Genomic DNA, 22,973 nt, shown 5'->3' on the forward strand with positions numbered 1-22,973 from the left:
AGACACCTGGATACTCCAGCAAAAGGAACAGGGAGCAGACAGCTCTGAATAGACAGAGGAGAATCAACCCCATTGCATCTTCCCACCCTGTTTATCACCAAAACGAAAATATTTCACTGACAGATCCAATAGCAAACAGGATAATGAAAGGCTGGGGATGCAGAGCAACCACCAAAGTCACATTCAGTGGTCTGCCAGCACCATTTCCCCTCTTGAGGATAATCTCTGGCATGAAAAACCCTCCTGGGACACCCCTCCCTCCACAGCCAGACTCACCCAGCAGGAGGAGGAATCCCAGCCCTGGGAGCAGAGGAGGCATTTCTGGACAGGTCTTCAGAACACCCACAGAGGTCACCTTCGTTCAGCCAGGAAATTCCAAACAGCAATAAATTAATGGCAAAGCCAACTCAGAGGAGGAAAGTCAAAGGTGGCTGTGTCACGTGAAAATCTGGATGTGCCAACACCCTTCACAAACCCCAAAATTAGACCCAAAAGAGGTGAAAAACTCCTGCAGGGTCGGGAAAGCGCGGGGAGAATTTGGAGTTCATTAAGGCAGCTCATTAGTGTCCACGCCCTGAGCCAGGTCCGTGGTGGCAGAGGGACAGAAGGTGGCACAGCCTGCTCGGAGGGGACCCTGTGACACTCACCTGTGGCTGCTGGTCCCAGCTAGGCAGGCTCTGGGCATAGCAGGCTCCTTTTCACTGAGCAAACCAGGGTGTGGCCCTGCCTCCTCCACCTGCATCTCTGTGGGATGGATTCGGAGCCCTGGTCACACCCTGAGCCCTTGAGAGTACACACGGGCTGTAGGACAAATAACCGGGCTGTTTGGTAATGCCTGGCATTCCTAGGATACAGCAGAAGCTGGATTCCCTCCCTGCCCTGCACCGGACAAAAATCAATCTGTGCTCAATCCTCCAGGAGCTCAGGGAATGTTTGGCACCAGGGAATTTCAGTTCAGGAGCTTGAAACGGTTGGAATTTCTTGAAAATCTCTGCGTACCCCAATCATCTCCACCTGGGAAATCCCGAAGAGAAATACATGGGAGTTCTGTCAGCCAGTCAGGCCGTGGAATGGGATGAAGCTGTGCCAGGGGAGGGGTAGGATGGGTATTGGGAAAAGGTTCTTCCCCCAGAGGGTGCTGGGCACTGCCCAGGCTCCCCAGGGAAGGGGCACAGCCCCGAGGCTGCCAGAGCTCCAGGAGCATGGGGAAAATGCTGCCAGGGACACCCAGGGTGGGGTTGTTGGGATGGATGATCCCTGTGGTCCCTTCCAGCTCAGGACACTCCACTATTCCACATCACATGGATGTCAGACTGCGAGCTGTTTCTTTGGACACTTCAGGGTAATTTTACATCCTCAGATTTGGAGAAATCACTGTTTGGTCGCTTTATTGGTCCAGACAAGTTTTTACAAAGCCCAGTTCTTTGTAAGGAAAGGGCTTGCCCATTCCTGACCACAAATAACTCCTGTTGGTGTCACTGTCACCTCCCAGCACCACCACACCCCCACTTTTCTCAGCACACTTCACGTCCTTATCAGCTCCTCTGGAATTAGCACAGCAGCCAGTCACAAAGGCAGCTCATCTGACTCAGAGGATCCCCAGAATTAGCGTGGCTCTCACCAACACCCATCCTAAGCCACCCAAATCCATAAAAATCATCATCATTCTGTAATTTGGCCAATTCACAGAGTTCAGAGTGAGAGGCCTCTTCTCCAGGATACCCAGAGGAGGTGTCCTGGAGCAGGATGGGGATCCTTCCCTCAGGTTTCAACTATCAAAGCTCTGGTGTTTTGCACCTTTTGGAAATTCAGCTCTCCAAACAGGCTGTCCGTGACAGGATCAGATGGAAAAGTGCTGGATGGGGAACTGCTGGAAAATCTGTGGCTCCATATGAGAGAAACAAAGGCTCTGCCACTGCAGCCGGACCAGAGTCATGGAATGTTCAGGGGTTGGCAGAGATCATCCAGTCCCTACCCCAACACCTTCCACTATCCCAGGTGGCTCCAAACCCCATCCAACCTGGCCTTGGCCACTTCCAGGAATGGGGCATCCCTGGGAGAGGTGTCCAGGACTGCCCAGCCCACCCCAGAGGTGCCACCAGGCCTGCACAGGTCTGTGAGGGGGATTTTGGAGCTCACCTGCAATAAATGATCCCCTTTAGCTCAACACAATTACACACGAGCCCTATCTCTGCCTCCTTTCCCTCTGCAAGATTCATTCTCCCAAAAAACCGATCCCAATTCTGCACCAGGATCACCAACACACAGCGCTGGGTGGGAGGAGAGGCTGTGGAAAAGCTGCGGAGGGTGGGATAGCCCCAAAATGAGTCAGAGCCTTCCCAGCCAGGCTGGCTGGGCTTGGGTAGCACCAGGCACGGCTCGAGTGTCCTGCAGTGCCCCTGAGGCGGGCAGTGACTGTTCCTGTGCTCAGCCAGGTGTGACAAGGGACAAGAAATCCTCCCCGATCCCACCTCCAGCAGCACGGGCACGCCCCGTGCCGGGCAGCCGGGACAAAGGGGCTTTGTGCTGGCTCAGGAAAGCCGGGTCTAACCCTGGCTCGCCACAGCAGCCCTGTAAGGCTCAGGCTTTGCCCAAAACCAGTTAAACGACAGCAAAATTCCTCAGGCCAGCACCACTCACCAGGACATCCCGGTGCCCTCCTGGCATTAACCCCAAACGTGGCCCAGAACCTGGAGAGGTCTAAGAACGGGAATGACAGAGCAGAAAGGGAGAAAGCTTCAGGAATAAAAGCCAAAAGGGGCATTGAAAGATTAAAGCCTTGCAGGTGCTGTGGAAATTGCTATAAAGGCTCAAAGAAAAATCCAGCTGTGCTAAGGGGGCAGAAAGGCAAAGGAGGCTCCTGGAAGCACTTTCAAAAACTCGAATTTAATTTTATGTTTGTTCATTGTCTCTTGAAGAGAAATCTGTCAGGGCCCTGCTGGGGCAGCACAGCCCAGGTATGAGAAGAGGATTTGGAGACAGGTCTAAAAGGGAAAGTGAACTCATCCCGTGTCTCGTGTCCATCACAGATCCCTTCATTACGTGAGTCCAGGAGTGAATCTCCCGTGGAGATGCAGCAAAATGTCCAGACAAGGTAAAAAATCCTGGGAAATCTGGGAGCAGCACATCAGGGCACAGCTGCACTGTCCAAACCTTTGGATCAGCGACTGACACAACAGCAGCTTTCAAAAGGTTCTCTGGAGGGAAAACCAGAAGGAAGAAGGGAGACATGAAGGTCAGTCCCAGCCCAGAGCAAAGCTCCTCTCCCTGCAGGGCCAGGAGCAGAGGTTTCCTGCTGGAGCCTGGGCGGTGCCCGGAGGTGCCAGAGGGGGACAAAGGGACACAGGTGATGCCAAACCTTTGGTTTGAGGAATAAACAACTCCCAGCCCACAAAAATCACCTTGTTAGCACAGGTCATCCCTGGCACTTGGCTCTTCCTCTAATCCTGCCTGAGAGAGCTCAGCTTTAGAGGGACTCAGCACACGGAGGAAATTCCCCAGTATCTCAAAGTCTGGGTGAAACTTCTCCCTTTCCTCTCCAGAAGCACAGACGAGGAGGCTCTGCTCAAACCTGCCCACAGGGAGAGCTGTGACCGCAGTGACCCGGCCAGCAGAGCCCAGAGCAGATCTGCTGCTCCCCCAAACCCCTGTCCCCAGCCCTGGAGTCACCCAGGAGAGCTCTCCAGGTGCTCATCCCTGGATTAAGGGTGGATCAGGCTCACAACCACCTCACCTGGAGCAGCATTCTGTGCTGGCAGCCTCACAGGTGTGGGGACAAGGCACGAGATGCATTTTTCGGAAGACTCATCCTGGATTTTCCTCCTGAACCTGCTGTGGCAGGGCTGGGAGGGACAGGGGTTTACCAGCAATGGGGGACTGGGATGTTCACAGCATTTGGGGCCGTTCCAGCTGCCACCTTTCCCTGCAAATGCACAGATTCTGAGCCTGGCACAGACCTGTGGAAGGATGGGCAAGGTCAGACCAGCCCTGTGACCCCATGGGTGACGCAGGTGCTCGTTAAATGTCACCAGCAGAGAGGTTTTTATAAACAGAGCAATATTTGCTTCACTAAGGAGCTTGTGTCACTGTTTGCTCAAGCCTCCAGTTACAAGCTGGGAATATGGGAAAAGAAACAGTTTTGGCTCCAAGGTGCTGCTGAGCCCACACCCAAAAATGCCAGAGGCGTCAGCAGAGCCTGACACTGAGGGTTTGTGTTTCACAGCTCATGCAAGACCGTCTGTCCCAGAGAACGAGGGACAGGACAAGAGGAAATGGCCTCAAGTTGCACCAGGGGAAGTTTAAATTGGAGATTAATAAAAATTTCGTCACCCAAAGGTTTGTCCAGCCCTGGAGTTACAGTACTGGAGGGATTTAAAAGCTGGATTTGGGCACAGGTTTTGGTGGTGGCCTTGGCAGTACTGGGGGAATGGTTGGATTTTGAAAGGTCTTTTTAAACCTCAGTGATCCTGTGACCCCACCCTCAGCTGCCTGTGCCCCCTCACTCGAGGGGGCTTTTAATTTGCAAAGAGAGAGGAAAGCCAGGGGTCTAAGAGGCGTTTTCCTACTGCCAAACACTCCGACCCCTCTAAAACCCAATCCTGATTTATCCCCTGCTGCGGGAACTGCAGAGCAAACCCTGCCCTGGCCACACAGCCCTCCCACGGCTGCCTCCTGCACCCTGAAGGAAGCATCACAGAGACAACGAAGACACAATTAAAAGGCCAAACAGCATCAAATATCCATTTATGGCTGGAATGAAACCCCAACCGTTCCCCTGTACCTTCCTGGAGGTTTACATGAGATTTTCCTTGGTTTCTCCCTCCCTTCCTCTCTCTTCTGTAATATTTGCATTGCACAAGTCGAAAACCACCTACAGCTACCACTCCAACCTTGTCCCGAACTGCAATCCAAACAAGCTAAAAAAGGAAAGGTAATTGCTCTGACGTCTGCTTTCCCTCTCTCCCGAGGTTTGGTGACCCAGCAGCCTCTCTAGAGAGCAGAAATGTGTTCAGCAGTGCCCCAGCCCGACCTGTTCAGCATTCCTTATTCCCCAGTACCAAGAAGCTCCAAGCGAAAGATCTCCTGTAGGAGTCCAGCACCTGGGAAGAGGCTCTGGGCGTCCCCAGGTGCTTCTCACAGCAAGGCTGACACCTGGTGATGTGACAGAGCAGCTTAACATGTGCAGGTGTAAATGTAAATATAAATATAAATATGTACACACAGGAGTGTGTGCAGAGTCACCTGCAGTGGATGCCAGGCCCTGCACAGCCCAGTCATGAAAAGCAGAACAAAACTCAACTAAACCCCATCTCTCACTCTCCCTGAACTCCAACTGTTCCCAGCCCTAAATCCTGTCCTTAAGCACCCCCTCAGCACCCGGCTGTGCCGACACCTGCGGGGATTTACCTCAGGGGAAGAACGGGAAGGTTTAACCCTTTCATGCTGCACGCAGGGTCCGATAAATGAGCAGGTACCCAGCAGGAGCTGCCCCACCATCCCCGTCCCAAACGGGACACAGGAGCCGCAGGGGGAACGTCACCTAATTGTGTACCTAATTCTCTCAAATTATATTATTATTCTTATTATTATTACTATTAGCCTTTCAGAGCCTGAAACATTCGCTGGGATTTAATTTTGGGGTTCCCCTTGAGGCAGGAGAGTCTCAACAGCCACCATGGTGTGCGTGAAAGAAGAGCAGCTACCACCAAATTCTCCTAGCGCTGACACCTTTATATTTGTTTAGGACGCCAAACGACCTTCTGCATTATTAGTTTATTCCAAAAAAATAGCAAACAGAGCAAAAATACCCGATTTGATATTACAGTTGCGGCGCTGTGGCTGGCCTTGTTACGACGGTGTGGCGGCTCGCTTTGCGGCGGTGTGGCGGCCCCGTTGTACGACGGTGTGGCGGCTCGCTTTGCGGCGGTGTGGCGGGCCCGTTGTACGACGGTGTGGCGGCTCGCTTTGCGGCGGTGTGGCGGCCCCGTTGTACGACGGTGTGGCGGCTCGCTTTGCGGCGGCGATGGCGGCCCGGTTCAGCGGGGTGCTGCAGCTCACGGAGCTCGACGATTTCATCGCGCCCTCGCAGGTGGGGCCGCGCCGGGGCTGACAGGGCTGGGGACTCCCGGGGCCGGGGGTTCACGAGGCTGCCAGGCCCTGCCCCCGCCGCGGGACCCGCGGGGCGGACCCTGGGGAGGGCGCGGACCCAGCCCTGAGGGGAGGCGGGGGGTGCCACCCTCAGCTCTCTTTGCCCCTCGCGCTGTCGCCGCACGGGGACCGTGCCCAGCCCCCTCAGACCTCTCCCCTCTGCTGTTGGGAATGGAAAAAGGGATAAAACCGAAGATTCCGCGCTGTCCCTTCCACCACCGCGCAGGGCAAGGCTCCGGAGCAGCCCGAGATCTTGGAGCAGCAGCCGAGCCATTCGCAGCCCGATCGGGAATAGCCAGCCCGAGCCATTCCCAGCCCGATCGGGAATAGCCAGCCCGAGCCATTCGCAGCCCGATCGGGAATAGCCAGCCCGAGTCATTCCCAGCCCGATGGGGAATAGCCAGCCCGAGCCATTCGCAGCCCGATCGGGAATAGCCAGCCCGAGCCATTCGCAGCCCGATCGGGAATAGCCGGCCCGAGCCATTCGCAGCCCGATCGGGAATAGCCGGCCCGAGTCATTCCCAGCCCGATGGGGAATAGCCAGCCCGAGCCATTCGCAGCCCGATCGGGAATAGCCAGCCCGAGCCATTCGCAGCCCGATGGGGAATAGCCAGCCCGAGCCATTCCCAGCCCGATCGGGAATAGCCAGCCCGAGTCATTCGCAGCCCGATGGGGAATAGCCAGCCCGAGCCATTCGCAGCCCGATCGGGAATAGCCAGCCCGAGTCATTCCCAGCCCGATGGGGAATAGCCAGCCCGAGCCATTCCCAGCCCGATGGGGAATAGCCAGCCCGAGCCATTCGCAGCCCGATCGGGAATAGCCAGCCCGAGTCATTCCCAGCCCGATCGGGAATAGCCAGCCCGAGCCATTCGCAGCCCGATGGGGAATAGCCAGCCCGAGCCATTCCCAGCCCGACCGGGAATAGCCGGCCCGAGCCATTCGCAGCCCGATGGGGAATGCCGTGTGCTGTGTTAGTGTGGGGCCTCCCCGGTTAAAGTTGGAGCCTGGCCGGGTTGCCTCGCAGGCGTTCGGAGGGAGTGCACAGCGTTCGGGAGGGAACGGGCAGCGAGCAGGGATCGGCTCTGCTCCTGTCGGAGGCTTCAGGCGCTGGGAAAATGCGGACTATTCATCCTGGATGTGTTTGCTGAGGAATACAGCAGAAAAACCGAGCCGAGATGAGATCAGTGGAAAGGGAAATAGCAACCCATGTTAGTTCTCCGTGTAGGACTTGGGTTTCCGAGGGAATTCTTCACGTAAATAATGTGCTCTGCTTTTGTGTTTCAAGGGAAGAATCAGAATGAGTTGTTCCTGCGAGGCTCTGAATCCTGCAAAGCGTAGCAAAAATGGATTAGTTTAGGGGGGAAACCTCAAGCTGGCAGAGGAAGGATGGTGAAAGGCAAAGGAGAAGTGGGACATGGAGTCACGGGGTGCTTAAATAACAAAACCTGCACAAAATGCAGAAAACCCCTTGGGACTCGTGCTGGGACACCAGAGCGAAGTGGCAGCAGCCCAGCCAAGCTCCTCAGAGACCCTTCTGTCACAAAATAAAACCTCGGTGGCAGCAGGCGCACGCTGGGCACTGACCACACCTCCACGGGCTGGGATCTGCAGCCAGGAGTCAGGATTTGCTCCCAGATTTTGGGGAGGAGGAGGAGGGGGAGGACGGGGCTGGCCAGGCTCTGTTCCTGCCAAGGCTCCAAAACCAGAGCTGAGTTCTTCAGAAAGAGCAGCAGAATTATCCTGTGGGTTTGGGATGATGCTGGAGAAGTGTTCTTCCTGTACAAAAGGGGTGAGAAGCCTTTGCTTTGACATTTTTCTTACAGTGCTAAGAGAAACTCAGAGAAAATGCAGCCTGTTTTGAGGGGGAGGAACCAGGGTCACTCCAGAACCGGTGTTCAATCCCTTTATTTCTGTTCAATGCCCTCTCCCTTGCTCAGCTCCTCACTTCCAGGCTTTGCTGCTCTTTCAGGAATGCATCAAGCCTGTAAAAGTGGACAAAAAGCCTGGAAAAGCAGCAGCAAAGATCAAAATTGAAGCTGATGGAAGCTATTTCCAGGTCAATCAGGTATGTGGGGTCTTTTGTTCAGTGGGGTGTAAAAAACCCAGACAAATGAGTGTATTTTAAGTATTTTAGTCATGTTCATCCATTTAATTCTTCAAAGAGAACCAAGGTGCTGCTGTCAGCATTCTTGTATCTTTTTTTCTCTTTAATTTATAATCAATAATTCCAATTTTGTGCCACTTTTGTGCTCTGAAACACTGCCATTAATTACTCATAATTACTCATAATCATATTAGTATCAGAGCAGATAAGCTGAGATTGTATTAAACTTTAATTTATAAGCATTTCAATTTATAAATTCATTTCTAAGCAGTCATTTTATTTTATAATCAGTAATTCCAATTTATTCCAGTTTTTTATGCTCTGAAACACTGCCATTAACTAGTGATGATTTTCAGTATAAGAGCAGATAAGCTGAACATTTTATTTCTTTTAGCAATATTTAAAGATTGGCAGTTCCAGGTTGTTTGAGACATCTTTTGTGCTCACTCACAGAGAGATTTAACCAAGATATTTTAAATAAATCTTGCAGTGTTCTTTTAAAAATAATATTTCAAAGTCTTTCTTTAAAAGCTTGAAGAATTCAGAAGCCTCCTGCTTCCAAAATTCAGGCTGAGTTTTTCCTGTTTTCACCAAAAAAAGTTGGCATTGCTCAGTTGACCAGGCTGGGAATTCCTCTAGGAATGGAACTTTGAACTTTAGGCAGATTTTGATGTTAAAAAAAGGGGATACAGCACTTCCAAAGGAGTCTGGTTCCTTATTTTGAAACTTTAATAGCACCTCATTTCCTGGTCTGTTCCTGGCTTTATTGAGGAGTGATGATTAGAGGAGAATCTCTTGGGAAAACCAATTTATTCAGGGCAGATATAAGGAAAAATATTCCCTTCCACTGCCTGGGATGAAGTTGGTCTGGGATGAAATCCCTCAGCAAATTCCCCTTTCTGTGCCAGGTAGTCCCATTAAAAGCAGCAAACTTCAGGGGACTTTGTCCTCATCTTACTAAAAATAAAGGCTTTTTTAAATGATAAACCAAAGGCTTCAAAAGAGCATAATTTTCATTATTATTTGCAGTAAAGGGAGGGAAACGGCTCCTTAAATTCTGTGCTGGGATCAGAACTGAGCCTGCTCTGTTTCTTTGTAGGAGGGGGAGGCACAAAGGCTGGAAAAGGCAAAAATCACCCTGAACGATTGCCTGGCCTGCAGTGGCTGCATCACCTCAGCTGAGAGTGTTTTAATCAGCCAGCAGAGCCACGAGGAGCTCTGCAAAGTGCTGGCTCTCAACAAGGTGGGTCCCTCTCCCCTCTGCAGAAAATCCACAGGAAAAGGGAATTTCAGAGCCCTGAAGGATCCCAGGCTGGTCTTGCTGCACTGATGTGGTTTATTCTCATTTTCTAAAGAGTTTGGAAGGATTTAATTAAATTTAATTTCATTAAATTCCTGCCTCAGAGTGAGTGTGGGAGATGCTCTGTGGTGCTGACAGTTGTGCCTGTGCCACGTTCATTTGGGATTGTTTGGTTTTATCCCAGGCTGCTGCTGCCAACGAGCAGAAGCTGGTGGTGGTTTCTGTTTCACCCCAGTCCAGAGCCTCCCTGGCTGCAAGGTGCAAACTGGGGGTTCTGGAGACAGCAAAGAAGCTGACCACGTTCCTGAAGAGCTTAGGCAAGTGTGGGATTGTGTTCTGAGGGGACTCGGGGCTGAGGGTTCAGCACAAATGGATGGGGTTTAACCCCCACGTGGATTCCAAACTTTCCACAACTTCAGTCATGTAATAAACTTGGAGTGAGGGAGGGAAAGCTTGGAAAAAGGAGGGAGAGGGATTTTTTTATAAGGGCAGATAGTGGCAGGACAAGGGAAATTATTTATACTGCCAGAGGGCAGGGTCAGGTGGGATATTGGGAAGGAATTCTCTGTGAGGGTGGGGAGGCCCTGGCACAGATTCCCAGAGAAGCTGCCCCTGGATCCCTGGGAGTGCCCAAGGCCAGGCTGGAGCAGCCTGGGATAGTGAAAGGTGTCCCTGCCCATGGAACTGGCTGATCTTTAAGGTCCCTTCCAACCCAAACCATTCCATCATTCTATAAAACCTGTAAAGAACCATTTAAAAGAACTTTACATTTTAGATTTCCATCTCTCCTGTCACTTCTACTCCTCTTGCTGTGCTGAAAACTGTTCCCTCTCAACTGCAGGCCTTGGTGCCTGTAACCAAGTTTCACTCTGGTTCAAGTGGAAGTTTTTGTGTTGTATTTTGCTGTATCCTGTGGCTTTAACCCAGCTGCTGTCCTGCCCAGGTGTGCACTACGTGTTTGACACAACCTTCTCCAGGAACTTCAGCCTCCTGGAGAGCCAGCGAGAGTTCGTGAGACGCTTCCACAAACAAGCAGAGGACAAAAAGGCTCTGCCCATGCTGGCCTCTGCCTGCCCAGGTATGGGTTCAGTTACAGCTGCAAGCAGAAACCCAGCAGCTGCTCAGAAAGGTGGAAATGGAAGTTTTTACCTGCAGGGATTATTCTCTTCACAGCACAGAGATGTTGGTGTTAAAGCAGTGGTGAGACATCTCTAAAATGAATTTGGTGTTACAGTTCCTGTGCTTTTTGTGCTGAACTGAGGCTGAAAATGGTTATTAATGCACGTTAAACCTGGGGTTTGGGGAGGCTGGGCAGAGTAAAGGCTGGCTTCTTATTTGTTCATTTAATTTGCTGATTCTGCTCCTTCCAGGTTGGATCTGCTACGCAGAGAAAACCCACGGCAGCTTCATCATTCCCTACATCAGCACCACCAAATCTCCCCAGCAGGTCATGGGCTCCTTGGTCAAGGGCTACTTTGCAGAGCAGCAGGTAAAGCTCTAAAAATGCTCTTCTTAATGGAAAACTCCTCAAATTGGAGACTTTAGGCTGAACTTTTAAAAATTTTGCCTGTGTTACACACGTTTAAGGGTCAATATTGCCTTGCAGAAGGCAGCAAATCATTCTCACTTCTGTTCTAGCTAATGAGTAGTAATTAGGGCATAACACTTAGCATGGGCTCATTAAAGCCTCTGGATTATTTGGGAAAGCTGAGGAACTTTATTTCTCAGTGTCTTTGTGCTCCTGTTGTTTAAAGCTGGTGAATAATTTCAAATGAGTGACCCCAAGCCAAGGCTGCAGTCGGTGCTTACGTGCAGATCCTGGCTTGTCTAAAAATGATCCCTCATTCCCATCCTGATGGATGTTCTGTTTCTGTTCTTAGTCTGTAACCTTTGGAATCTTTCCAGATGGGAGCTGGATATCCACAGGCTGGAGTTTAAACAAACAGCCTGGATTTGGCCGGGAAGGAGCTGCAGCACCCAGTGGGATTTATTGTGGGACGTATTGGCCACTAACGAGCAGTGCTTTGACACTTACATGAGGCAGATGCTGGCAGCTGCAGATTTGGGACAGAATTTGGCAGCTTCTGGGAATATTTGGCACAAGAGACTGAAACAATGGCCTGGGGTCAGTGACCTGTTTCCTCAGGCTGTGCTTATTTCGTGCATGATCCCGAGGTTCTTGTGGGACTCCAGACCATGGCCTGGTTGCTGAGCAGGGGCTGAGCTGTGGGAGCAGGGAGGAAGTTTATTCCCTAATGGCTTAATTAGGGATTGGCTTCTCTGCCTGACCTTGGATCATTGCACTGGAGTGGGGGAAACTTCCCGGAGCTAAAGGGAGCCTCAGGAAAGATGGAGAGGGATTATTTCCAAGGGCGTGGAGTGCCAGGACAAGGGGGAATGGCTTGCCACTGCCAAAGGGCAGGGTTAGATGGGATACTGGGAAGGGATTCCTCCCTGTGAGGGTGGAGGAGGGGCTGGGATGGAATTCCCAGAGAAGCTGTGGCTGCCCCTGGATCCCTGGAAGGGTCCAAGGCCAGGTTGGACAGGGCTTGGAGCAACCTGGGATAGTGGAAGGTGTCAGGGGTGGGACTGGATGGGCTTTCAGGTCCCTTCCAACCCAAACCATTCCAGGATTCCATGAAACCTGTGAAGGACCATAAATGCAGGCACTGACTGCAGCTGAAATTGGCTTCTAGGGGTGAAATAATTTCATTTATGTATAAATATACACAAATACTCAGTAATAGGGGGGATTGTTCCAGGGGCATTGAGGCATTTCTACCACTCTCCTTTGCTCCTGGAATGCAGCTCCCTGAGGACAGGGAGGATTTTGGCTGCTCCAGCTGCCCAGCCTTGTCTCTCTTGCAGCACCTACCCCCTGACAGGATCTACCACGTCACAGTCATGCCCTGTTATGACAAAAAGCTGGAGGCCTCCAGGCCAGACTTTTTCAACCAGGAATTCCAGACCAGGGATGTGGATTGTGTCATCACCACAGGTAAGCAGATCCACAGGAGATTCCCAATTCCAGCGAATTCTGGGAGCCTCAAAGTGTTCCCTGGCTTTAGTAGCTCTTTGCCTCTGAAAGAGGTTGGATATTGATCTATATTTACATTTTTATAGTGCAAATCATGCCCTGGTACAATGCAGATGCAGTTTAGGGACTGCTCTGTGGGGTTTGTTTTGCTGTATCCCAAAAATAAGAGCTCTTTGTGCCTGGTTCTGCTCTAGGAGAAGTGCTAAAGCTGTTGGAACAAGAAGGAGTGTCCCTGCCAGATGTAGATCCTGGTCCCCTGGATACCATGTAAGAACAAAATCTCATTTCAGTCATGTTCTCTTTCCTGCAGGATTGAGAGAGTTCAGAATTTCCTTTTTCCTGCTGTTTTACACAAGTGTGTTTGCACTTGGTTTGGTTTCTTGTGTCACTTGAACCAGTACAGCTGGGAGTTTAAATATTTCATGTACAGAATATGGTGAATTTCCACTGGACAGTCACTCCAGCTCCTTTCATCCCACAAAAACCTGCTGCAGGCTTTGGGAAGTGCGAGATTCTGTCCCAGTGATAAAAATTTCCTGAAGCAAAAGCTATTGCTGTGCTGTCCCTGCTCCTCATTACCAGAGCTACTGCAAAGATCCCAGAAGGAAAGCAGAAATAACAAATATTTAGGTCACTGAGTTAATCTCCAGGAGACTGTTGGTAAAAAATGACACTTAAGACATGTCAGATGAGCCTGGGGTTGTTGAACTGAAGAGGAACATCTGGTCAAGGGCCAGCTGCACACACTGGGGTGGGGTGGAATCCCATTCTGTGGTCTGAGGTGACAGCAGGGCTGGTTCTGCACTGAGCACCCAGAGCTGCCTTTGCTTCCTGGTGAGAGAAGCATTCCCAGAGCTCCTGGCACATAAACACCAGAAAGGTTCATTAGCAGCACCTCTCTGAACTATACAGGATGTTTCATTATAGAATATGGAATCCTGGAATGGTTTGGGTGGGAAGGACCTTAAAATCATCCAACCCCAACACGTTCCACTGTCCCAGGTTGCTTCAAGCTGTGTCCAACCTGGTCTGGGACACTTCCAGGGATCCAGGGGCAGCCACAGCTTCTCTGGGCACATGTGCCAGGTGACACAACTCCCACTGGCACCACGAGGCTCTGGAGCTGGTTCCCAGGAGAAAGGGAAAAGCTGGAGCTCAGCAGGAGCTGCTTTTTGGCTGCTCCCATTGTCCTGAACCCCCTGGAGCTTTGTTTTATCCCGAATCCCTGAAGTTGCTGCTCTCTCCTCTCCGCAGGCTCGGCGGTGCTGCAGCAGAGGAGCTCAGCACCCACCGTGGCGGGGGCTCGGGGGGGTACCTGGAGCACATCTACAGACATGCAGCCCAGGAGCTCTTTGGGATCCACGTGGACTCAATCCAGTACAAACCTCTCAAGTAAGAAGCTGAAATCCTACAGAAAACTCAATTTTTCTGGAATTCTCTGTTGCTGTGGGGCCGAACCTTTCTTTGCAATGTTAAACATTTCACTTCCAGGCCTGAGAGCTGGCTGCTCCCTCCCCCAGCTGCTGAGCAATAAATCAGCCAATTCCATGCAGCCCTTCTCAGGGAGAATTCCAGCCCCTTTCCCACGCTGGAGTTTGTGAATAATTGAGAAGGCAGAGCTGTCATGGAGTTGGGATTCCTCACCTGGGATCAGGCCAGTCAAGTAGATTTGTCACTAATTATTGATCCCAGAAAACCTTGGGGAGGGGCTTTGGGGCTCTGTTTAACTGTAATGAAACAGGAAATAAATCATCTGAGTTTGGGCCCTGAGGCTCGTCCACCTGAGATTCCTTCTGGCCTCCCAGTTCTAATTTAGTGTATCCCTTGGAATTAATTATATCCCTAATGAGCAGCATTTATGTTTAGGATTCCCTCATTTAGGAAGCAGAAAAAGCAGTCTCAAATACTTGATAAAAATCAAATTACTTACTTTTTTATCAGGAGCAGGTATTCCCACTAACCTTAGGAATCTGGAACCCTTCAATCAGGCTTTGTTCCCATGTTTTACGATCCGGTAGAAGTTAAAAATCCCCTCGGGGGCTCCGTTAATATTGGCTGAAGGAACTCAGGTCTGTTACAGGGAAAGGCTCCATTGGCTGAGCTTTATCCAGCACAGGTGTCCTTCAGCAAACTCTGCTCAGGTGCTTCAAACAATCCTGGAGAAGGCTCTGGAAGGAATTCCTTCATGTTTCCTTTGGATGGCACAGAACTAGGACAGCTCTTAAATGAGATTCACAAAGAATTTGGGTTTAGCACGGGGCCCTTTGAAGTTTAAAATAGAAATTCATTTGGAGAAGACATTTGCTCTGCTCTGCTCCCTCAGGAACAAGGACTTCCAGGAGGTGACCCTGGAGAGGGATGGAGTGGTCCTGCTCCAGTTTGCTCTGGCCTATGGATTTAGGAACATCCAGAACCTGGTGCAGAAGCTGAAACGGGGGAAGTGCCCCTATCACTACGTGGAGGTCATGGCCTGTCCCTCAGGTGAGGCTGCCCAGGGGCACATCCAGGGCTGGGAGGAGCTCCAGGGAATTCAGTGCAGGAAAAATGGGTGATTTCTCAAACTCTTGAGAGGTGTGACAGCCACAGCATCACAGATCCAGAGCTGTGTGTAGATTTTCCTACCTCTAAGCCAGTAATTCCTCAGGATTTAAGGAATTGCAGCTAAATTCCATCACACAATTGATTAGTGGCTTCTAAGGAAGATTTCCTGAGCTCTTTGGTACCTGAGGGGCTTTTTCCCCTAAAATTGCCCAAACATGACCATTACACGTTCAGAAAATGCTGCTGTGGCTGGTGGAGAAAGTCACTTCCTACCTATCTTATCCCATTTTCCTTTTCCTGCCTGCTTGGCTCCCTTGGGATGTGCTGGCAGGGAGCAGGGGCAGCCTGAGCCCAGCCTGGGCTGATGCTGAGGGGCCACTCCTGGCTCTTGGAGCTGCTCCTTCCCAAGGATCCACACAGCTCTGGGAGCTTCCCCCTGCTCAGCCCAACTCCCAGAACTTTTCCCTTTCCTTCGGCTGAGCCCCCAAGGCTGGACTCACCTGGACTGGGCTCTGGCTCCGTTCTGGAGGCAGGAGATAAGAGCTGCAGCTCTGGCAGATTCCCAGCTGGAGCCAGCCCAGGATCTCCCAGCCCCAGGGCCCTGCTGCTGAGAGATAACCGGGGGTGAACCTCAGATCCTGAGGTGTTTTCATTCCTGCAGCTCTTTGCAGGAGCAGAGGAAATCAACTGGAATTTTTTTAGGATGGTTTTCCTGCTGAAGCTGAAGTTCTTGATCCTTTTTTTCCCCCAGGCTGTTTGAATGGAGGAGGGCAGATCAAACTGGAGGGGGAATCCAGCAAGGAGGAGCTGCAGCAAGTGGAGAGGTTGTATGAATCTCCGAGGGCTGAGATTCCCGAGGAAAACCAGGCTGTGGGGGAGCTGTACAAGCACTGGCTAGGAGGCTGGGGCTCAGAGAAGGCTCTGGAAGTGCTGCACACGGAATACCACGCCGTGGAGAGGGCAAACACTGCCCTGAACATCAAGTGGTGAGGGCTGCCAAGCCCAGGCAGACACTCAGTGCCTTCTGAACTCACATTTGGGATTCTCCAAGGACTGCTGGAGCTCTGTGCAATTCCTGCCTCTGGCACTGCTCATTCCTTCAGCTTTAGGATGAGGGGATGTGAATAAACCCCAAAGTCTGACAGAAAACACATCAAGAGAGGCAGAAATGCAAACCAGGCTGGAAGGACTGACCCTGCACTGCTCTAACAGCCCCATTCTTGCCAGAATGGAGGAATTCCAGGATTTAAAGTTCATCTCCAGACTGAGCTTTGTGCCACATCCCAATATTCCTCCCCCAGGCCTTGCTGGATTGTCACAGCACTCAATTCTTTGGCTGCCTCTGCTGCAACATCCTCATTTCATTAGAAATGGTCTCATTAGGCCTGGAGTTCTCACATCGCAGTGCCCTGCAGCTTCTGTGCCCTCAGAGGGGGGATCCAAAGCCTGGGCTCATCCCTGGGGCTGGATCAGTGCCTGCTGGAATGGGACTGGAGTGAATGCAGCAGAAAATCCTTGTAATTTCTTTTCCTTAAATTATAGTAATTTATACCAAGAGCAATTACATCTCTCTCTTTTCTTCCCAAACACACAGCAGGGAGTCACAGAATTGTCCCACTTAGCCACCCTCAGCAGCCACTCACTGAGGGATAATATCCCTAAATCCAGACAAAACAGGCAGTTACTAGTGGATAACATCCCTAAATTATGAGAAAATAATTCCTGACCTTGTGACTGGCAGGAACCAAAGCCTCCTCTGCACTTTATTCCAATGAATCCACAGAGCACACGATGATTTTCATGTTTTTAATTAAAAACTTTCCATTTTTCAGGTGTTGCTGATCGTTAATGACCTCACAGTGTTCTAAGGCATCAACCTCCCACTGCTGCCCCCTTCCCACCCTCCTGAGGAGCAGATTGGTGCTTCCAGGGAATTCCCTTCTCCATGCAGGGATTTGTAACACCCAGGGGTTTGCTAAACCAGAACACATCTTTGACAGGGAGAGGCTCGAGCCTGGAATGCTGAGACCATGGATCAGTGCACAGCACAGTTGGTGTCTGCTGAGCACGTGCACATCAGCCCAGAAATGCACAATCAATTAAGCTAGACTAGCTGGAAATTAAATAATCAGGGCTCTACATTTTGTCACTTCCCCAGTTCCCAGGTCACCAACACAAACAGAGGTCACTGAAGCTACCCAGGACACCCTGGGATCCCTGTTCTGGGCATTCTGGGTGGCTCTTCCTGCCCTGGCACCAGGAAGAGCTGGAATCTGTCCCAGCTTTGAGCTGTGGAACAGGCTCAGGGTTGGTTAAACACACAGGAGCATCCCTGCTCCCAGGATAAATCAAATTCCAAAGGAACACCCAGGCGACATCCACAACTCCAGCATTTCATGTAAACTGAGGAATTCAGGCCATGGGACCAAGGGAGCTTTTGCAGCTGGATAAATCCTTCCCCTTCCATGGAGGGGAGTAAATCCAAACTATAACTTAAGGAAAAAAGAAAACCTTGTTCTAGTTTGTAGCAAAGGAAAAAGCCCCAAACCAGACTCCAGTGGCAACAAAGAAGTTCACAGTCCACACATGAAAAACCCTGAAATCAACTCTATTCCAGTGCTGGGAGCTGCCATGAAACCCTCATTTTCTCCACAAAAAAAAAAAAAAAAAAAAAAAAAAAAAAGGAATGACTTTACTGGTGTAAAGTGCCTCCCACACCTGCAAATAAAACTCTGCTCCTTTCTCAGCTTAAAAATAAGTAAAACACAGCCCTGATTTTGCACAAAGTGAAGGCTGGGGAGGCCTGGGAGCCCCAGCTGGTCCCCGGCCCAAGGACAAGGCAATGTCCACAGAGTTGGCACCAAGTGTTTTCCAGTTTTTATCCTGGAGAAAGCAAAGAGCAAGGCATGCCTGGCAGCACTTTGGTGTTTGCTGCCTAAAATCTGTCCCACCTGGGAAAATCCCTCCCAAAGCCAGAGGGGTTGGGGCAGATCGTGGACACCCCATGTGGTCCGAGGGCTTCCGAAGGCAGCGACTGGGTCACAAATCCCTACACAAATCCCTTTATGACCTACTGGAAAAATTGGGAAAAAAGGTGGGACAAAACCCCACCCAAACCCTGCTGTGATGAGGGTTTTGTTAGCACAGGGCTGGAGTTGGGTGGGTACCAGTGACACCAGTGGCTTCCCAGCTTCCCATGGGGATCCAAGCCTCCACCCCCATCCCTGGCCTGAGAGGGGCCCAGGGTGGCTGGAGCAGGACAGGAGGGCCAGGAGGGCTGCCAGAGGTTCCAGAGCTACGTGGCTGCATCCCACAACCCCTGGGAATGGGATGCAGCCCCCAGGCCTGGCAGTGCAGGCAGGGGAGCCTGGTGGTCTGTGGGGCACAGCTCCACCGTCCCGGAGCATTCCAACTTTTCCTTGGCTCCCTTCTGTGGCCACTGGGCTGCAGGACGTGGCAGCTCCTGCACTGACCCCAAAATTGGGCGTGTCCCCTGCTCCAAGCCATGTCCTGACCCTCTGCTGGCAGCAGCCACATCCCAGCACCAAGGGGGGGTCACCACAGCCTGGGCTCTCCAAAGGTATCCAGGTGCTGCTCCACAGGGAACTTCCCAGGCCCGGGGAGCCGGACATGGTGCCGGAGGGGGAGCAGAGCAGCCTCAAACAAGCAGGTTAAAAACACAAACCAGTCCCCAGCTGGGAGTGAATCCATGCTGGGCACAGCCAGGAGGGAGCCCTGGCACCATGGGGACGTCACTTCTTCTCCAGGAAGGGCCCGAAGAGCCCCCAGTCAAAGGCCAGCATGGCCTGGGGGTTGGGCCTCTCCTTGGGCTTCTTGAAGTTGTCCCTCTCGGAGCGCAGCATCCTCAGCACCTCCACAGGGTCCGTCCTGCCCGTGAACCTCTGCACAGGCTCCTCCCTGCAAGGACAGCCCTGCTGTGCCCATGGGGACAGGATGGGACCCCCACCCTGCTGGGATGGACAACGGGGGCAGTCCCATCCTGTGCTGGGCCCTGCTGGGGCACACGGGCAGTCTGGGCTGACCCCATGTCCAGGCTCCCTCCCCTCGCTTTGGGCTCGGATTTCCCACCAGTTCATGAGGCCATCGGGAAAAGGGATGATGCTGGAGGGGAAAGGGGAGTGGATTTTGGGGCAGGGCCCCAGCAGAGCTTACGTGACCCGCAGGAAGGGGTTGTACAGGAACTCCTCCTGCAGCGTGGAGGGCACCGTGGGCAGGTCCTCATCATCGCGCTGCTGCCGAGGGAGCAGAGGAGTCCAAATCCTGCTGCCATCCCACACCCTCCAGCCCCTACCCTGGCACAGGGGGCACAGCCACTTACTCTGGCCCATGCCAGCTTCTCCTTCACCATTTCATTCTCTGGCTCCACCTTCAAGGCGAATTTGAGGTTTCTGACAGTGCATTCATGGCCACAGAAAACCTTCTGCAGGAGACAGCCGGCATCAAACCCGCTCCCAGTGCCAGATCCGAGCCCCCTCCTAGCTCCAGGAGCCCTCCCCAGGCTGGGAGGTGTGGGACACTCACCGTGTCCTTGGGCAGAGTCCCCAGGATTTGGGTGAGGTTGGTGTGCATCTGCTCCGCCGTCCCCTCAAAGAACTGCCCGCAGCCCCCCACAAACAGGGTGTCACCTGTGGGAAAGGGGGCTGGGCACTGAGGGACCTCAGTGCCAGGGATGGGGGTGCCAGGGGGTGCTGGGATCACCCCAGGAGCTCTGAGTGTGGGGGACAGGCAGCACACAGGGAGTGTGTCGCCAAACCCATGGGGGGCACATGGGTGGGTGGGATACCTGAGAATAGAGCCGGAGCATCCGGGGAATCGTCCTCCCACATGAAGTAGCACATGTGGCCCGAGGTGTGGCAGGGGGTGAAGAGGCACCTCACCCTGATGGCCCCAAACTGGGGGAGAGAGGGTCAGGATCCCACTGAAGGGGACAAACAGGCCCCCCCAGACCTCTCCATGCCCTGCCTGGAGCCCAGCAGGTCACAGATCAGATGGGGGGTTGGATGGGTCCAGGTGTGCCTGCTCTGATGGCATTTGGAACCCGGCCCCAGGAGAGGGTGGGATCATCCAGCACAACCCCAAACAGGCTGAGGTTGGGATGAGATTTCTCCTCCACCCCAGCTTTGAATCCGTGGGGCCACATCTGCAACTGCCCCAGAGCACAAAGAGCCGAGCACGGCCCAGCAGCACCAGCCCCACTGGGGACCACGGTGCCACTGGGGACAGTGTGACCACCCCACTCTGCTCCCCACTGGGGACCTTGGGGACCACCAGGCAGGACCCGTGTGTGGGGTCTGAGCCCCGAATGTCCCCACACTCCTGCAGCCACGCACCGTGAGCTCCTGGCCATGGGTGACCTTGTGCGTGAGGGCCCCGATGCGCTCGTCAGCACCGAACACCTGCAGGCCGGGGAAGAGCTGGGCCAGCTCCTCGTTGCCCCTGGCGTGGTCCCTGAGGGCAGAGGAGGAGATTGGGAATGGGCACTGTCCCTATGGGGACATGGCCGCCCCGACCCAGCCGCACCTACCAGTGGTGGTGGGTGGTGAGGATGGCCCTGAGCACCACGTCCTCCTTCCTGATGATCTCCAGCAGCTGAAAGGGACCCAGAGCAGCGGTGAGTGGCAGAGGAGGTGACACACACACACACACACACCATGGCCATGTGGCACCGGGCAGAGGAATCCCCCAAAACCCCGTGCTGAGGAGCCGCAGGGTGACGGTGGGACACAGGTGTGACCCTATCGTGCAGAGTGGAGCAGGTGGATGGGAACAGATTCCCTGGGAACAGTGGCATTTGTGGCCGGTGCTTTCTTAGTGGAGGCACAGAGTCACTGCCACTGGCCACAGCGAGGGCCACATGGCACTGCCAGCCCCGGCACGGCTGCCAGGAGGCTCCGAGTGCCAACTTAACATTCACGACCAGGAACAAACCCTCGGCTGCTCCCGACTCCGCTCCTCCAAGAGGAAGGAAATGTCCGAGTCAGCACCAAACGCTTAAAACCCGCGACAGCGCTCGCACGCTGAGGGGGTGGTACAAGGGGACACGGGGCAGAGGGACACGGGGGTCACAGCGACCCCGGCCGCTGCCTTCCCGGCTCCTGGGAAACGGGACTGGGCACGGGAAACCCGCTCCAAAGGGCTGTTTGGGGTTATTCCCGCTTGCTGTGGGGTCTGCAGGGCTGCGGCACGGGGAGGGAACGGCTGAGGGAACCCGGGATCCCCGCGCGGCCCAGGGCAGGGGGACAGGGATCCGCACCCCACATTGCATCGGGATGGAGGGGTCTGTCCTGCCGGTGGGATGCTCCATGTCCGCACGGATACCTCCGGTGTGGGGCCACCGCCCCCACGAGGGACACGCCACCCACCCGGGGGGGGGCCCGCTCACCCTTTTGGGGACCGCGGCGTCCACGGCGACGGCGTCGCGGGTGCTCTCCTCGATGACCAGGTACATGTAGTTGTCCTCCAGCACGGAGATCACCTTCACCTTCATGGCTCGGCTCCGGCGCCGCCCGGGGACACGGCGGGGACACGGCGGGGACCCGCGGGTGGGGGTGGGGGGGGCGGCCCCACGCAGCGAACCGGGATCGGGGTGCGGGACCCCGGCGTGTCCCCAGCGCCACCCCCGGGCGGTCCCGGGGCGGTCCCTGCCGTGCTGCGGGGCGGGTCACGCAGCGTGGGGCGGGGAGAGCCCGCACGGCCCCGGCCGCTCCCCCTGCGTCACCCTGTGTCACCGCGGGGTCCCACGGCACGCCCTGACACCCCCGGCGCCGGAGGAAGGAGGGGTCCCAGCCCAGCCTCCAAAATCAGCCCCTGCTCCCAGTGCCAGCGGGGTACAAAGGGAGGGATGAGGGGCTGCTGGCGCTGGGGACACTGGTGGCACTGGGGGGGCTGGTGCCCAGCAGGTGATGGAAACACCAGCGGGGGGAGAAGGTACAGAGTGGTCCTGGACACTGGAGCTGCTGATGGGGGGTCTGGGAGGGGCTCTGCTCCAGGGACAGGAACCCACCCCGAGCACAGAAAGCACCAAAGGCACAGGGGGCAGGAGCACAGCTGAGCTGCGGTGCCGTTTCCAGCCGGACACAAGTCCTGGGGCAGGGCTGATCCGGGCCCCCAAATTGAATTGTTGAGGTTAGAAAAGGCCTCTTAGAGTCCAACCATTCCCCCAGCAATGCAAAAGCCACCACCAACCCATGTCCCCAAGTGCCACATTCACATGGCTTTGCAATCTCTGCAGGGATGAGGACTCCACCCCTGCCCTGGGCAGCTGTGCCAGGGCTGGGCAGCCCTTTCCAGGAGGAATTTCCCCAATATCCAATCTGAACCTCCCCTGGCACAGCCTGAGGCCGTTCCCTCTGCTCCTGTCCCTGTTCCCTGGGAGCAGAGCCCAACTCCCCCCCCGGCTGCCCCCTCCTGTCTGGGAGTTGTGCAGAGCCACAAGGTCCCCCCTGAGCCTCCTTTTCTCCAGGCTGAGCCCCTTTCCCAGCTCCCTCAGCAGCTCGTGGTGCTCCAGCCCCTTCCCCAGCCCCGCTCCCTTCCCTGGACCTGCTCCAGCCCCTCAGTGTCCTTCATGTCCTGAGGGGTCCAAATGCCACTTGTGAGGAGGGAATGGCACTCACAGGCACCAAACCAGCGCTGAAGCTGCTCTGTTCTTCTTTCACAAAAATGCAGCTTTCACAAGACCTTGACTAAAGCCCCTGAGGTTCCCAAAATGCTACACCCACTCACCCCAGGATTAGGTAGAAAGACACTTCCAGTTGGTTGACCTCAATCTCTAGTACAAAACCAATAAATTAATAAATCTGTGAGTTAAAGAACCCCAGTTCTCC

The 22,973-nt window shown here is 53.7% G+C and overlaps 2 protein-coding genes across 6 annotated transcripts; one reads left to right on the forward strand and one right to left on the reverse strand.

The window, feature by feature from the left end:
* The first annotated feature begins 5,981 nt into the window (after positions 1–5,981).
* On the forward strand, positions 5,982–16,958 carry CIAO3 (cytosolic iron-sulfur assembly component 3). Of its 2 annotated transcripts, none has more exons than XM_032126041.1 (11): positions 5,982–6,088; positions 8,117–8,212; positions 9,351–9,494; positions 9,736–9,868; positions 10,495–10,629; positions 10,922–11,040; positions 12,420–12,549; positions 12,783–12,855; positions 13,843–13,980; positions 14,912–15,069; positions 15,881–16,958. In XM_032126041.1, exons 1-11 carry the CDS (start codon positions 6,023–6,025, stop codon positions 16,117–16,119), a joined length of 1,431 nt encoding a protein of 476 aa, XP_031981932.1. In that variant the 5' UTR covers positions 5,982–6,022; the 3' UTR covers positions 16,120–16,958. The 2 variants fall into 2 exon arrangements, with proteins under 2 accessions (XP_031981932.1, XP_031981933.1); XM_032126042.1 differs by lacking the exon at positions 5,982–6,088 and adding an exon at positions 7,826–7,936.
* Positions 16,922–22,455, reverse strand: HAGHL (hydroxyacylglutathione hydrolase like). 4 transcript variants are annotated; one of them, XM_032126045.1, is made up of 8 exons: positions 21,533–22,454; positions 20,675–20,739; positions 20,481–20,598; positions 19,934–20,042; positions 19,672–19,775; positions 19,469–19,567; positions 19,303–19,382; positions 16,922–19,047 (listed from the first exon to the last, which is right to left on the reverse strand). In XM_032126045.1, the coding sequence occupies exons 1-8, from the start codon at positions 21,635–21,637 to the stop codon at positions 18,882–18,884; spliced, it is 846 nt and encodes a 281-aa protein (XP_031981936.1). In that variant the 5' UTR covers positions 21,638–22,454; the 3' UTR covers positions 16,922–18,881. The 4 variants fall into 4 exon arrangements, with proteins under 4 accessions (XP_031981936.1, XP_031981935.1, XP_031981934.1 ...); XM_032126044.1 differs by having other exon boundaries at positions 19,303–19,379; positions 19,469–19,570; positions 21,533–22,453; XM_032126043.1 differs by having other exon boundaries at positions 19,469–19,570; positions 21,533–22,451.
* Between the last annotated feature and the right edge of the window lie 518 nt (positions 22,456–22,973).

Source organism: Corvus moneduloides, chromosome 16, assembly GCF_009650955.1.
Source record: "Corvus moneduloides isolate bCorMon1 chromosome 16, bCorMon1.pri, whole genome shotgun sequence".
Taxonomy (NCBI): Eukaryota; Metazoa; Chordata; class Aves; order Passeriformes; family Corvidae; genus Corvus; species Corvus moneduloides.

Excerpts from the sequence above, each read along its gene's own strand:
- CIAO3 (XM_032126041.1), top strand. The coding sequence starts at position 6,023 with ATGGCGGCCCGGTTCAGCGGGGTGCTGCAGCTCACGGAGCTCGACGAT. Across the intron at positions 9,495-9,735 it reads AAGTGCTGGCTCTCAACAAG|GCTGCTGCTGCCAACGAGCA; the intron begins GTGGGTCCCTCT and ends GTTTTATCCCAG. Across the intron at positions 10,630-10,921 it reads GCTGGCCTCTGCCTGCCCAG|GTTGGATCTGCTACGCAGAG; the intron begins GTATGGGTTCAG and ends TGCTCCTTCCAG.
- HAGHL (XM_032126043.1), bottom strand. The coding sequence starts at position 21,637 with ATGAAGGTGAAGGTGATCTCCGTGCTGGAGGACAACTACATGTACCTG. Across the intron at positions 20,599-20,674 it reads CTCACCACCCACCACCACTG|GGACCACGCCAGGGGCAACG; the intron begins GTAGGTGCGGCT and ends CTCTGCCCTCAG. Across the intron at positions 19,383-19,468 it reads AGAAGCTGGCATGGGCCAGA|CAGCGCGATGATGAGGACCT; the intron begins GTAAGTGGCTGT and ends CTCCCTCGGCAG.